Below are 14,933 nucleotides of genomic sequence, written 5' to 3'. Positions count from 1 at the left end.
AATAAAATTATCCTCTTAATAAAATTAATGAAATAATCAGTAAAGAATAATTATTTTAATATAGGAATTACTATTATAATAAATATTAATAAAAATTATATAAAATTATAAAAAATATTATTTTAATTTTTATGAAAAAATATATAAACTAATAAAAATAATGATCACTTAAGGGTAGTGCCTCTAATGGTAAATAACCCTGCTTGGAACAACCTCCACATAAAAACATATTTTCGACAAAGTAACGATACTAAATTAACCATAAAAGCTTATATACAAACTTCTTACCATGTTTTACACCATAACTAATCTTCTACCCCCAATAATAATAAGAATTAATGCTCAGGAGCGATAAGTTTACAAAACAATTGCGTCATTTTCTGCATCTATGTACACATTTCAAAAAGGTATAAGAGCTATACTAATCATAATTCCAGCAACACTACCAGCCTGGTACATTGCTTCGCATACATACTTTGACAAAACATCACCTACAAATTTTACTTCATTTTTCCACCAACATAAGGGAGTAGTGACACCAAAGAAACTTCATAACTTCTTCCATTGTACCAATTATCACACCACTCAAAAGAAAATTGCCAAAAAAAAAACCAAATCACCTTCATACTATTATTATTGCAAAAAAGAACCAAACTATTATTTCAGCATTAGAGCAATTTTATTTTTACCTTAACAGCAAGAGCCCAAAAAAGCTCCACGAAGAAGTTCAACTTGTGGCCCTTCTTTAATCATTTGCAAGGAAATCATGAACAATTTCCAAGCGGTCTTCAGAGTCGGTACCAAAAAATAGCAGGACTTTCGAATAGCCATGCACACTTGTACTAAAGCAAGGCCATCAACACTACAAAGTGCTCCCAGAAGTTGAGGGAACTTTTCTTGAACAATGTCAGAGTAAACACACTTTGAGAGTATCACACAAGACTCTTTCATATCAGTTGCCATAGTGTTCACGACCTCATAAATTGTTAATAAGTCAGCTTGATTCTTTTTCCTCTTTCTTCCCGAAGAAGCACTTTCTGGTTCCTCTCGAGGTGGCAAATGAGCACGCAAAACGTCTTTTGATGTGGGGGTATTCGCATTAGAGGATTCATTTTAATTTAATATATTAACCTTAGTTTCTCCTTCATTTGTCATATCTTCAAGCTCCATCTCTTTGAGAATATCTTCAGCAGTTTAAGCATCATTTCCAGTAGCTCGATCATTCGCATATATCAAAGATAATTCTTCGAAATGGGAAAACTTTTAAGTCTCAATGGAGTGACTTCTTTGTGAGTCTGAAAATAGGAACACGAGAACATTAGTAACATCATCAATCTACATGTAGATAAATATAACAATAAATATATAAAAGTATAATTGCAACATAAGCCTCCCAAACATCTTCTTCCGCTGTTACCATCTTACTTGTTGAATCTCATCCAAAGCCTAATGCATTTATCATCATATCATACATGATAGGCCATTCTTTTTTCAATATCTTCAGTCAAGATTCAATGTGAGGTCTCGCTTTTATACTGCAATTTGGCAGCTTTTCCCAAAGCATTTTTTCAAGTTCTGGCAAGTAGCCCGACTTAAACTCTATGTTGGCAATGTGAGTGCCCATATTCCTAAGATCAATCATGCAAGATATAAGAGCTACATCCTCAGCCAGAGTCCATTTTCTTTTCCCTTGCTTAGTTACCTAGGAATTAACAGAAGCTGAACTCCCTTTCATTTTCTATATCAATAGCAAATACATGTTATAAATTATTATAGAATGATTATATAGTAATGTTTTCAGGAGCTGTATTAAGTGAATATATGCATAAAAAAATATATATGTACATATGAAAGGGGAAATGGAAACTTCCTAAATTTATAAACATGTGCATTGAAATAAATTCATGACATCACCATAAAAATCTACATAATAATCTAACACAAGTTCTACATCATCTTCAGAAAGCAATTAGAATACTATATACAAATCCCAAAACAAATGAAAAACTACTAGTCAAAATTTACATTAGAACTCCCAACCACAACATATAATTAAGTAGTCGAGGAGTTCCACTCATTAAACATCTCACTTGCCAACTGTTTCCTTCAATTACTCCAGGCATTTAATGTTTGAATATAAAAAATATGATCAGCATCCTCATTATAGTTGTCACTAACCATTTCATTTAGATGGTCTTCCATAGGATCAAAAGTCATTTCTCTCCTAATAAAATTATGAAGTAGACAGCAAGTAATTATAATTCCATTATGCACTCTAACGGGATAAAATGACGGACCCCTAACAATAGCCCATCGAAACTTAAGCAAGCCGAAACACCTCTCAATAACATTACAAGCATATGCATGTCTCAAATTGAAAAGCTCCTCATCATTTCTCGGTCGATGTTCTTGGCGCCACTCATTGAGGTGATACCTTTTACCTCTAAAGGGTGCCAAAAATCCCTCATAGTTTGTATAACCAACATCAACGAGATAATAACAACCTATATTAGAAGGGGGGAAAAAAACCTATATCACCTTGTATGTTATTGAGCTTACCTTTTAATATTATCAATGTCAAAAAATTATTATACTCACTAGTAGGCACCCTAAGTCTATGTTCCCCAAAAAGAACATCTCATAGTACTCTTACATCAGTTGCAGAACCCTCCCGTTCGGGAAAAACATATGTGAATTGCATATATAAAGTACAAACTCCTAACACATTGGTTGCTATGTCACCTTTACGAATTATGTATCTAGGTTTATCAACCAAGGGCGCTCTGATTTTGATATAATTCCTGTCTAGAGCACCTAAACAATTCTAAAAGAACCAAAATATAATGTTAGTACCATATTAGCTCCCTAATTTGAGAAAATTTAGCATTAGTTTGACTACCTTAAACTACTTCCAATGTTGGTCCAGGGAGTTAGCAGCTATTGGTTGGGGCTTCTTATTCAAATAAGCTTGTAGACGCAAAGTTGCTTTGAGAACATTATGGAAATATCGGCTTACAGTTTCACCCGGTCTATCAAATTGGTGTTTAATGATTCGATTCTTGAAATGATGAGCCAAAACATACAAGAACATTGTCACTTGCTCATCAACATGCATATTCCTGATACTTTTCAAACCCCCAATATCTTGAAACATATGACACAATTTGAAACATGCATTTCTATCCATCCTAAGTTGTTCAGTGAAAGTCACATCATCCGCATGCACAAACTTCCTAATATGATCCATCCTGGCATAATAGCTTAACCCATACGACCTAATGCTTGGCTTAGGGTCATTTAGAGCAGCTAATTCTAATAATAGGTCCATCAAACTTCTTAATATAGTACAAATTTGAATACACACAATTAGAACAATGATTTTCCTCTTCTTGCTCTTACTCTGAAAACTCAAGCGAGCCATAATTGCAAAAAGGATTCAATTACACCACATAGTACGGTATAATATATGGAGCTAGCATATGTAAACAAAGCATGAACCAGGGAACAATAAAAATGATCAAGATCAACCTTCATATGTTGATTGTTGCTACGGAAGATACATCTGTAATGTCTCTTTTTGTCCTCCCCCAAAGAAGAGAAAATAATTTGTACAATAGCATGACCGGAGAAACACATACCTAGGAACAATCGGAGTCTCGAGAGAGAAAAGGCAGCAGGCGATCAGAAAGACAAGGATCGGAGGAGTGGCTGATGATGCTGGAGGAAGAAAGAAGATTCTCAAAGAAATCGCGATAGATGAGAAGAGAAGATAACTTTTCCGATCTTGAGCAGAGGCAAAAAGCTTAGGGCTTTGCCTTCCTTCCCTTTCTCCTTTGTTCCGTGGGGCTTCAGGTACTATGGATCCTCTGACTTCCAATCAAGTTGCCTTCACAAGTCTCGCCGATCTTGCTTGTAGGTCATGATACGCCTCAAGATGGCCGTCTCCTGCCCCCTGCTAATAGGGAGTCCACTCCCGAGTTGTCGCTCTGCTACATTTGGCCCGTCCTCTAGGCACCTTTGGAAGGCACGAAGTGTGACAGCATACACGATACCACCGTGGATCTCGAGTACCGGGTAGTTTGACTAGTTAGATCGACGATCCCAACATCAATCTCGTCTTCGTCAAGGCTATCAGAGGTCTTTCTGCACAAACGGATCTAGGGTTTGCTCTGGCAGTGAATGGAGGAGTAAAACAAACAATCGTGATTAGGTTGCCAGCTTTGTAATTATAGAAGAAATTGGAGGGTATATTCGGGTTTTCACCTCTATTCCTGATGAGAGGTTAACATGGAGTAGCTATTCACCATGTCCATGGGATGAATGATTATTCAGCATGAAAGCATGATGGGAGGTCCGACCGGGAATTCCTATTCCGCATGACTGGCTTCCCAAACTAAAGAATGCATATTCCCCACGGAATACGTAGGGAATGGAATCTGGACTCTAGTGAGCCAAACATGCCCTTCATTTTCTAGCCGCTATCACTTTTTCTAAAGTTAAAATTAAAATTTATTCTATAGACAAATTCTTTAAATCTCTCCAATTTTTCAGGAAAATTTTAAAATTAAAAACTAAAATTAATAAAACTCACTACTCTATTATCTAAAAAATCTCTTCCATTCTCATTTACTAAATCAATAGATTCTAAAAAGGTTTTAAAAGTCAGATCAAAACTTTAAAACAATCTTGAATTTTCTAAATATGTACACAATCTTAATCTCGCGTGCATTATGTCATAACCCCTTTTGGTCCATTGGCACTTGAGGACCTCAAAGAGGACCCGACTAGATTCTCTTGATACATTCACTGTTTTTTGAACCTAGGCGTTTCTTTAATTTAACTCAAATTTTGATTTTTAAGGAAAAAAAAAGAAAAAGAAAAAAAACTTTACGGGACATTTTCGGGATTTACATGCGTCGATTTCGATTTTCAAAATCCGGAACGAAACTCGTGGCAAAAAAATATTTTCCTGCATAATGTTGATCCTCGAATTTCTAAACACAATGGTGGTCCCAAATTATTTTTCAAATATCCGATTGAAAAGACGAGAATTTCGAGCTTTAAGTGTGTTCATTTTGATTTCACAAAATTTGAAACGATACTCGAAACTAAAAAAATATTTTTTTCGGCATAATGTTGATATTCCAATTCTTTTGAACACGGTAGTGGTCTCAAATTATTTTTTTGGATATCCGATTGAAAAGATTGAATTTCGAAAATAATTGAGCAATTACGATCGACGCGTGTCGAAGGATCGATATCGATTTTTATTGAGACTCGGTCTCAATTGACGCAAATTAGAACTGTTATAGAGCCAATTATTTTTCGAATCGCGGCACTAGAGCATGAGAGCAAGGGAGCTGACCGAAATGAATCGCAATGTCTGTCATGGAAGTACAGGCATTGACAACAATGAATCGTAGCACCCGAGTGTAGGAGGAAGGGAGCTAACGAAAATGAATAGCAATGTATGTCATGGAAGTACAGGCATTGACTGATCGAATCGCGCATCCAAGCATAAGAGCGAGGGAGCTGGCGGGGAAGAATCACAATGTCTGTTAGGGGATAACAGATATTGACGGAGAAAATCGCAACATCTGTCCAAAGTCACAGAAGCTGACGAATCAAATCACGCACCCAAGTTGAAGAGCGAGGGGACCGGATGAAAATGAATCGCAATGTCGGTCATGGAAATACAGACATTAACGGAGAAAATCATAACATCTGTCCAAAGTCACAGAAGTTGATGAATCGAATTGCGCACTCGAGCAGGAGATCGAGGGAAGCAGACGGCAATGAATCGCAATGGACCAACTCTTGAGCTTGGGATGATCCTCCCCGCCGAGCTCGCGAAGGTAGCAACTCTTCAATCGGACTTATCTGCCTGAGACGGGGTTTGAGAGATAGCTACAATAGACAACGAGATGCCGCCGGGCACCCATCACCGTCACGGCCTTGTGGCTAGCCGGAGCAGTGGCTGCGTTGGTTTCTACATGTTTGATTTATTCTTTTGGGCAATATTAGGTTTCTTAAAAGGCCCCATACAGCTGTTTAAATTATTATTTTTAATAGGTAATCTGTCTAGGCTTTATATTTTTTTGAATAGGTAATCTGTCATAATTTTTTTAAGACATTTCAGTCATTTTAAGTTATATCCTTGTAATTCCATTTCAATTCCTTGTACCCAAATCCGTATTACCTGACGCGGAGGATTTTCGGATCGAACAAATTTCAAGTAGTCCAAGTTCGAATAAGCCTATATTGGATTTATTAAGGAAGGATTTTAGTGATTTGAAAAGGGAAGATAAGATGTATCGATCCGGTTCTTCTGAGTGTGAATGATGCGGAGCAAATAATGGAAAAGTTTATGGATCGTTTTGAAGGAGTGTTTGGATCGTTGGAAGGCCAAGAAAGTAGTCTCGGCAACAACAGCACCAAAGCTCGTGCTATAGCATCATGGGAGGTGCCTTTGCACCGAAGTTTCTGTGCTATAGCACCAATGTCCAGCCGCGAGACCGCTTTGATAGTGCTTAAGCACCGAATTTCCGCGCCTTAGCACTGTCTATATTTTCTCTAGAAGCCTAGCCGAGAATTTCCTTTTATTGTCAAGATTTCATGTCATGTTATTTCCTAATTTGTCTAATATTGAATTTCCTATTTTAATTGGTTTTATTTTCTTAGTCGTATTGATATTCTTAGGATTTAATTTCCTTATATTAGTCGTGTCAGTATTCTTATTTTAAACCTTGTAGGCCTATGGCCATGGGTATCAATGAATGAATGAATATGAATTGATTCGATATAGTTTCGAGGGTTTTCTCGTTTATTATGACTCTTATGGGTGTTTTAAGGATTATCGTCAATTCTGTGAATCATTTATCACTGTGTCTACATCATAGTCCTTGTCTGTCATGCTCAAACTGCCGCATCAGTTAGTATCAGAGCATGGCTAACCGATCAGGTGGAGAAGCGGCCATTCTATCGACGACGATCATAGGACCGAGGCCTCTAGGTCGAGAGATCAAGGGATGGCAACAAGAGAATGGGGCCAATGAGCAGGTCAGTGGTTCGATCGATTGGAGAGTCGCTTCAACGGTGTCATTGAGAGGCTTGAGGCCTTAGCTCTTGTAGCCAATAGAAACGGAGAAGAAGGGAGGTATCGCGGCCTTGAAGATGTAACTCACGGCGGACCAAACAGAAGACCTCTTTTTGGTAATCAACGTCGATCATCTGTCTACAATGATAGTTCGGAGGAAGAATTTGATGAAGTTGTGGAGCGCGTGAAGAATAGAAGGAGAAGTTCGACTTGATATGAAGAAAGGTATGCACCAAAAATTCGTCCAAAGGTAGACGTTCCTTACTTTGATGGTAATCTAGATATTGAAGAATTCTTGGATGGGATTGCTGAAATTTGAGGGGGTCTTTGAATATGTGGATGTTCCCGAGGAAAAGAAGGTACAATTAGTGGCATGTAGACTGAACGAATGAGAGCTTCAATATGGTGGGATCCAATTCAGTCTCGTAGAGTGCATGAGGGGAAAGGACACGTTCGATCTTGAGATAAGATAAGGCGATTCTTGAAGAGAAAATTCTTGCCGCCTGATTGTGTGCAAATCCTTTTCCAACAATACCAGAGTTTCCATCAATGTACCGGGATTGATTTCCTGCGGTTGCCGGCGAGAAACAACTTGAGGGGAACTAAGAGCAAACAAATTGAAAAGGTGGTGCAGACAACAATTCAAAAGAAGATAGAGATAAGGAAAACATTAGAGTTTGTCCCCGAAATAATGTCAGCAACGAGTTCGGGGCTGACACTAAGGAAGAAAAGAGGGAAAAAGCCAATTGACCGCAAGGAGGAGAAAATTGAGGAAGACTCTAAGAATATCGACAGTCCCAAAACAGACGTCTTTCGACAAACCAACGAGGAAGATGCCAAGGAGATGGATATTCCTAACAAGGAAGAAGCAATTTTAGAATCGAGAGAATTGGCTATTCCGATCATGAAGGAATTATCTCTAGAAGAGGAGATCCCGAAGATGACACTAATTTTGAATTTGGCACCATTGGGAATCCAACAGAGTTTTATTAAAGATCCAACAACAGGAGCTAGTCGACAGCATGTTCAGGTTGGCATCTACCATACCTCGAAAGCTCGAGGTTGAGCTTTTCATGAGTGGGGGAGAAAGACAAGGAGAGTTTTCAGATCAAACAAGTTTCAAGTAGTCTAACTCCGAATAAGCCTATATTGGATTTATCAAGGAAGGATTTTAGTGATTTGGAAAGGGACTATGAGATATCTCGATCCGGTTTTTTTGAGGGTGAATGATGTGGAGCAAATAACAAAAGAGTTTATGAAGCATTTTGAAAGTGTGTTTGGATCGTCAGAATGCCAAGAAAGCAGTCTCGGCACAGCAGCACCAAAACTTGTGCTATAGCATCAAACCGGCCAGCATGGTTGGTGCCTTTGCACCGAAGATTCTGTGCCATTGCACCAATGTCCAGCCGCGAGACAGCTCTTTTTTTCTTTTTTTTTTCTTTTTTGCTAACCCGGGATGTCCAGGCTTTTCGCCCGACTAATCCTCGGGGCTCTGTGAACTCCCGGCGGCACACAGAACGAGTAATCACGCCAAAGGCTCTCCGGTGATCCCAAAGGAATTCGAACCCACCCGGAATCGGGTGCAACCTTAGGCACACCTTAACCACTAGACCAAACCCCCTGGGGTTGCCGCGAGACAGCTCTGAGAATGCTTAAGCACCGAATTTCCCGCCTTAGCACCGCCTATATTTTCTAGAAGCCCAGCCGAATTTCTTTGTATTGTCAAGCTTTCATGTCACTTTACTTCCAAATTAGTCTAATATTGTATTTCCTATTTTAGTTGGTTTTACTTGATATTCTTATGATTCTAATTTCCTTATATTAGTTGTATCAGTATTCTTATTTAAATCTTGTATGCCTATAGCCAAGGATATCAATGAATGAATGAATATGAATTGATTTGATATAGTTTCGAGAATTTTCTCGTTTATCACGGCTCTTATGGGTATTTTAAGGATTATCGCCGCATAGTCCTTGTCTATCACACTCAATCCGCTGTGTCATTACCAAACAATGGCATTGATCAATTTTATTCTCCTCTGATTCTTTTCCCTATCTATTCTTATTCATTGTTGATTCACTATTCATTCTATTCTTCGCTACCAAACATATCGTCAATGTTAAAAACCATGACCATCAAAAAGGAGATTGCTGCAAAACTGCTTCCCTTTCAAGTTCATAAACGACTGCCAAGACGTGATAATCCATTCGTGTCGCAAAAGTTGCCTCATGTACACAATTATTTGAACACATTCCAAAAGCCGCTAACTATTGCCAAAAATTGTCCTATTACAGCAACTTAGATGAGAGCTTTCTACTTGATTCAACAAAAGGGATACAATGAGAAGGCCAAACATGAATAATACTATGTGTTGGAAGGTGCTGACAGAAAATACCTCAGATTCCCAGCGTTTTAAGCACAGAAGCCCAGCTTCTTCATCACTTTGGCATAAGCAGGAGGTACAATAGCTGGCTTCCTCAGTCGACGCTTTGACTTCTTTGACTGCATTAAGACCAAAACACTTTCAGGAAGCCTTCTTTTACATTTAGACTCGTAATAACATGGGTTAATCAGGAGTAAGAACCTAGTTTTCAATTCCAGGACCCTTGATCCAACAAAACGGTTACAAACAGTGATGATTCTGCCACCAGAAAGGAGCTAACCATGGCAGATAAATCACCCATTATTCATAATTTCAAATCCAAAAAAGAGTTCAATATCAAGCAGGCCTATATTATATCTCTATCCAAGTGCTATTCAATTAAATTTTCAATGCAAGGAGCACTGTAAGTTCTTTAGGTTAGTAGACCACTGCTTCATTGAAACAGCAAAGGATCCCCATTACCTTCATCGACTACAAAAGCAATACGGGGAAGGTGTTCTTTCTTAATTTCTCATTTTTGGGGAACATGAAAGATCATTATATTCATTAAAGAGCTCCAAGAGGGTGCAGAGAAACTCCAATGTGCCCACAACCAAAGGCAAAAGGGTGCTCAAAAGGAAGCTAGAAATATCTAGACAAGTAAAGCATATATATCCCATGAACCTATTTAAACACCCCAGACCTCAAAATTTTTCAATATTATGCAGAACATTTCACGGGAGGTAACAGGTTTAGATCAGGATTCCACAGAAACCAGAGGACCAATATTGGCATTCATGGTCATGGATAATGCATGGTACTTAGTCAAAGAAAAAAAATGTGATGTTTCACCCTGCAAGAAAAGAGCCCAAAATTCTTTCCTCTAGTACAAACAATCCCAACATGAGATGGGAACTTGATATGGTTTAACAAATCAGATTCCTTCCTGTAGCTAAAAGAGAAATCGAATGAACATAATAGCATTTTCATCTCAGTTTTATTGCGGACTAGTTAGTGATTATCTGCTCAGGCTAATGAATTCTTATCCCGGCCAATTTTCAGCTCAAACATAAACCATAAAAACCTTATATAGATTGAGAATGGAAGGGATGCAACATAGTCTACATATCATATTCAAAATATGAATGTTCCATCAGCTCAACATGGATTCTGTAGATGCACAACTAGACATTGTTCCAGCTGTCATACCATGAATGAAGGTTGACATTGCTAACGCTAGGATAGGCAGTTTCCTGATGCACATATACACAAAAAATAAATGATATAGCATGTAAAACATTTTTCTACATGCATCCCTTATGAAGATAAATAAGAATACGGGCAAGTTTTTAATCCCGATAGCTGCAATTGTCCTTGCGATTATTGATTGGAAGATCTGTGTGTTTACTGCAAGCCTTAGATAACACAAATATGCAGAAAAAAGAACCAGACGAAACTACTTGCCGCCAAATAGCACTGCAGTGTAACAATCTACCTCCTCCTGATTCACGTCTACATTATATTTACTATATCCCATATGCCCACGTCATAACTAATGAAAAGCCTTGTCTAGGAATAAACTGACATGTAACATTACCAAACCATAAGAATCGCTGATCGTGGACTCTTGCTTCCTTTGAATCAAGGAAGCCGTTTCTTTCAAGAAACGTAAATGCCAAGTTCTGGATCATTCTTTATTCTGAAGTCCATGACAAAATCAAGATAAAAATATCCACCAAATTACAATAAGCTAAGCCTAAGCATCTAGTCCACTAAATTACAGGAACAAGCCCGCTATACCGTTGAAGGCAAAAGGTTCCGAACATTCCCACCTATCCTATGCTTTCCAGAAGACAATTCACTGTTGGCACTATATTCAACTAATCGAAACGGAATGTAAGGAAAGGGAATCAAACCTTCAAATGGGCATTGTGCCTTTTGCCTTCCTTCCAGCGCCTAATGCTCCCATCATTCATCACCCTAAACCTCTGTTTGTAAGACCTGACAACAATTAAGGCCTATATTGATCCAGTTATCCAACAGACCGACCAACAGTAACACAGAGATAAGACCAGGAAGAATGCAACAGATTGAGCAAAAAAAGAAATTGAACATACGAGTAGAACTTCGTCTTGGTCTTCTTGACCTTGGAAACAACAGGTGTCGTCGGCGTCCTCTTGCTCCTCCGGTCTCTCGACGACACTCCCCGCACTTGGACCAACTTCACATGAACACATCGACAACCAACATTCGTCACTCACTAATACATACACATTCGACAAAAAGAAGAATTTGCAATTGACTCACAGAGACTGCGGGGGGTGCCATTGTGGGGTAACGGAACAGAGGAGATGCAGCGAACGGGGGAAAGCTACTGAGACTCATCGGGTTCCTGGATGGTGCAGAGGAGAGGGTCCGGCGAATGAGGGGAGGAGCGTGGAGGAGGCGGCGGGGAGTGGAGGCGGAGAGGAATTGGTTCGACTGAAGCCCTCCCACGGAGCGGAGCCCAGTGAAGAAGCATCGCCGCATCGTTGGAGGAAACGGGTTGCAGGGAATGGGTTTGTTTGAGGTTTCTGCAGAGTGCTCGCTACAGCATCAAGGTGAGGGTGAGGGAGCGAGAGGAAGACGATGGCTCTCTCCGGCTCGTAGCCCTCTCTCGCCAATGGAGCTCAGTTCGATTTGGGGAAGACGCCGCCGAGACGGCAGCGAGCGGGTGTTTCGCAATAGGTATAAGATGATTCCTGACTTGGAACGAAATCCAACCCGGATAACCGAGGCACGATTGAAAATGGGATGGATAAATTCTGCCCACAAACCCTTCCACTATTGTAAAGAGTAAATTAGTAAAAAGAGTAAATTGAAAAGTGATACTTTGGACGAAGTTATGCTATTGCTATGAGAAAAAAATATTGATCGGGTGTTTGGATGAGTAACAACAGTTGGATATTCCTTAGATTTAGAGGAAGGTGGACTCAAATCGTGTTGGATTTTTATCGGGTTTTAATAGACTTAAAAATCCACCTGTGAGGGTTAATTTTTTCAGCAAAACAACTAAGAAAAGAGGGCAGCCGTGAGGGTTTCGGATTTGAACAGTAACAGAACAGAAAGCAGCGCAAAACAGAGAAGAAGCAGAGCAGTTTTTCAATCCAACCAGCTAAAGAGATCAGACCTTGATCGGAATGTCAAACAAACTCCGATCAAGACGAAATTTTGGCAGCAGCTTCACGGCATGTGGAGCTAAGTTTTGAACAGTCGGAATTTCTATTTGAGTTCTGTAGGTATTGTTTCAGCTGACTTTGTAATCCACCCATTGTGAGTGACGAATTTTGGTGTTTTGATGATCCAAGAGAGTGTGTCTCTTGAGTTTGTTGATCCAAGGGTTTATCCTTGATGAAAAATATTCTGTAATCTTCATTGATAGTGGATGGTTGCTTCGGAGTCAGTCCGATGGTTTTTCCTCACATCGGGATTTTCCACGTAAAATTCTTGGTATTCTTTTTCTTTATTACTTGTTGGTTAATTTGATTGGTTCTTATCTCGATTACACTAGTAGAAAAGGAAGACTAATCGCTGCGTTATTATTTGGCCGAGCACACCCTTCCCAATAAGTGGTATTAGAGCCTCGGGTTAGAGAAGTTTGAGTTTTTCGGTGTTTTCGAGATAGAGGAATCTACGGAATCTATGTTCAAGTTGAATGCAATCAACTACTCTATATGGAAGTCTTGGATGGATGATCTTCTATTTTGCAGGGACTTGTACGATCCCATTGAAGGGGATTCGGCTAAACCAAAAGATAAGGATGACAAGACTTGAGAACGCGCAAATCGGAAGACTAGTAGTTTGATTCGGTAGTGGATAGACAATAGTATTTATCATCATCTTGCTTAGGAGGTAAATGCGAAAGCTTTGTGAGATAAGTTAGCAAATCTCTTAGCGAGGAAGACACCATATAATAATTTCTTTCTCATAAAGAAGCTTATTCATCTCTGTTACTATGATGAAGGTGATATGGCTGTACACATGAGTAATTTTCAAGATATTGTTAACCAGTTGATGAACTTGGAGATAGTACTTCTGAATGAGTTGCAGACTTGTCTACTTTTAGGGACTCTACTAGATAATTGGATATGCTTGTTGTTGCATTGAGAAATTATACACCAAATGGGAAGTATCGTAGGCCACGGTGACAGACAGTTTATTTAATGGGGAGACTAGAAGAAAAGTCTCTGGAATTTTCATTTGGTCTGAAGCTTTGGTTACTAAACAAGAGGGGAGAAGTCAAAGTAGAAATTCATCTTCCAAGCATGGTAACTCACGTGACAAATCGAGGGGTAGACCAAAGTCGAAGACGAGGAAATGGGTTACTTGCTATCACTGTGGAAAAGTGGGATACTACAAAAGGGAGTGTAGAGCTCTGAAAAGAAATCGGAATGGCAACGGTGAGAGTAAGGAGGAAGACGGCACTGTTGCAGCGGCATCTGATGGAGAGACCTACAGTGTTTGTGATGAAATGTATGTGAATCTCACGTGTCAAGACTCTATCTGGGTTGCAGATATAGATGCCTCATTTCATGTCATTTCTCATCGGAATTTCTTCTCATCTTATACTATCGAAGACTATGGTTATGTGATAATGGGAAATGGACAGTCATGAAAGATTTTCGGTATTTGTGATGTCTATCTAGAGACCGAGCTTCGCTGCAAGTTGTTTCTGAAGAAGGTGAGGCAAGTTCTAGAAATTCGCCTTAACCTAATCTTGACGAGTTAGCTTGATGATGAATGCTACAGTAATGAATTTAGCAGTGGGAGATGGAAACTCTCCAAGGATTCGTTGATTGTGGCACCGGGTCAGAAGACCGACACTCTCTACAAGCTGCGTGCCTGGTGTAGCACTCCGTTTTGGTCCACCAGCTCTAGAGGGGTAAAATCGTCATTTATTTCACCCATATGAGGGAAGTATTTTCAGTTGATCGCTCAAGCATTCACAACTTTTGAAAATGGGGCGTTTTCCTAATTCGATGCCAATTTTACAATTTTTCAGGAAAAAAAATACTCGACAGGACGTATGTGGATTTCACGTGCATCGACTTCAATTTTCAAAATTCAAAACAAAACTCGATGCCGAAAAATATTTTCTACACAACATTGATCCCTGAATTTTTCTGAACACAATGGTGATCCCGGAATCATTTTTCTGATACTTGATTGAAAATGCGGGAATTTCGGGCCGTACGCGTAGTAATTTCTATTTCTCAAAATTCGGGATGATATTCAGGACAAAAAAAAATATTTTTCCGCATAATACCGATTCTTGAATTTTTCTATGATTATACACCTATTATAAGGAAAGCTAAGTAAGAATCTACGTGCTGGGCCAGATTAATTATTAAATGTTTTATTTACCGAAAAAATTATTAATTTTTTATACAAAGTAATATTTAAAATTAAATACATTACGCATTTTTCAAAAAACT

The 14,933-nt window shown here is 39.0% G+C and overlaps 1 protein-coding gene and 1 long non-coding RNA gene across 3 annotated transcripts; both read right to left on the bottom strand.

Annotated features, from left to right (window-relative positions):
* Positions 1-606: 606 nt before the first annotated feature.
* Positions 607-4,168, bottom strand: LOC116192799. Its single transcript, XR_004154151.1, has 2 exons — positions 3,639-4,168; positions 607-1,295 (listed from the first exon to the last, which is right to left on the bottom strand). It is a non-coding gene; the product is annotated as an uncharacterized LOC116192799 (long non-coding RNA).
* Positions 4,169-9,244: 5,076 nt separating this feature from the next.
* LOC116192815 lies at positions 9,245-12,241 on the bottom strand. 2 transcript variants are annotated; one of them, XM_031521463.1, is made up of 5 exons: positions 11,767-12,241; positions 11,577-11,680; positions 11,376-11,460; positions 9,682-9,755; positions 9,245-9,599 (listed from the first exon to the last, which is right to left on the bottom strand). In XM_031521463.1, exons 1-5 carry the CDS (start codon positions 11,986-11,988, stop codon positions 9,575-9,577), a joined length of 510 nt encoding a protein of 169 aa, XP_031377323.1. In that variant the 5' UTR covers positions 11,989-12,241; the 3' UTR covers positions 9,245-9,574. The 2 variants fall into 2 exon arrangements, with proteins under 2 accessions (XP_031377323.1, XP_031377324.1); XM_031521464.1 differs by lacking the exon at positions 9,682-9,755 and having other exon boundaries at positions 11,767-12,236.
* Between the last annotated feature and the right edge of the window lie 2,692 nt (positions 12,242-14,933).

This window comes from Punica granatum, chromosome 1 (assembly GCF_007655135.1).
Source record: "Punica granatum isolate Tunisia-2019 chromosome 1, ASM765513v2, whole genome shotgun sequence".
Classification (NCBI taxonomy): domain Eukaryota; kingdom Viridiplantae; phylum Streptophyta; class Magnoliopsida; order Myrtales; family Lythraceae; genus Punica; species Punica granatum.
The sequence above is the reverse complement of the archived record's forward strand: the minus strand, read 5'-3'. Positions and strand labels throughout refer to the sequence as shown.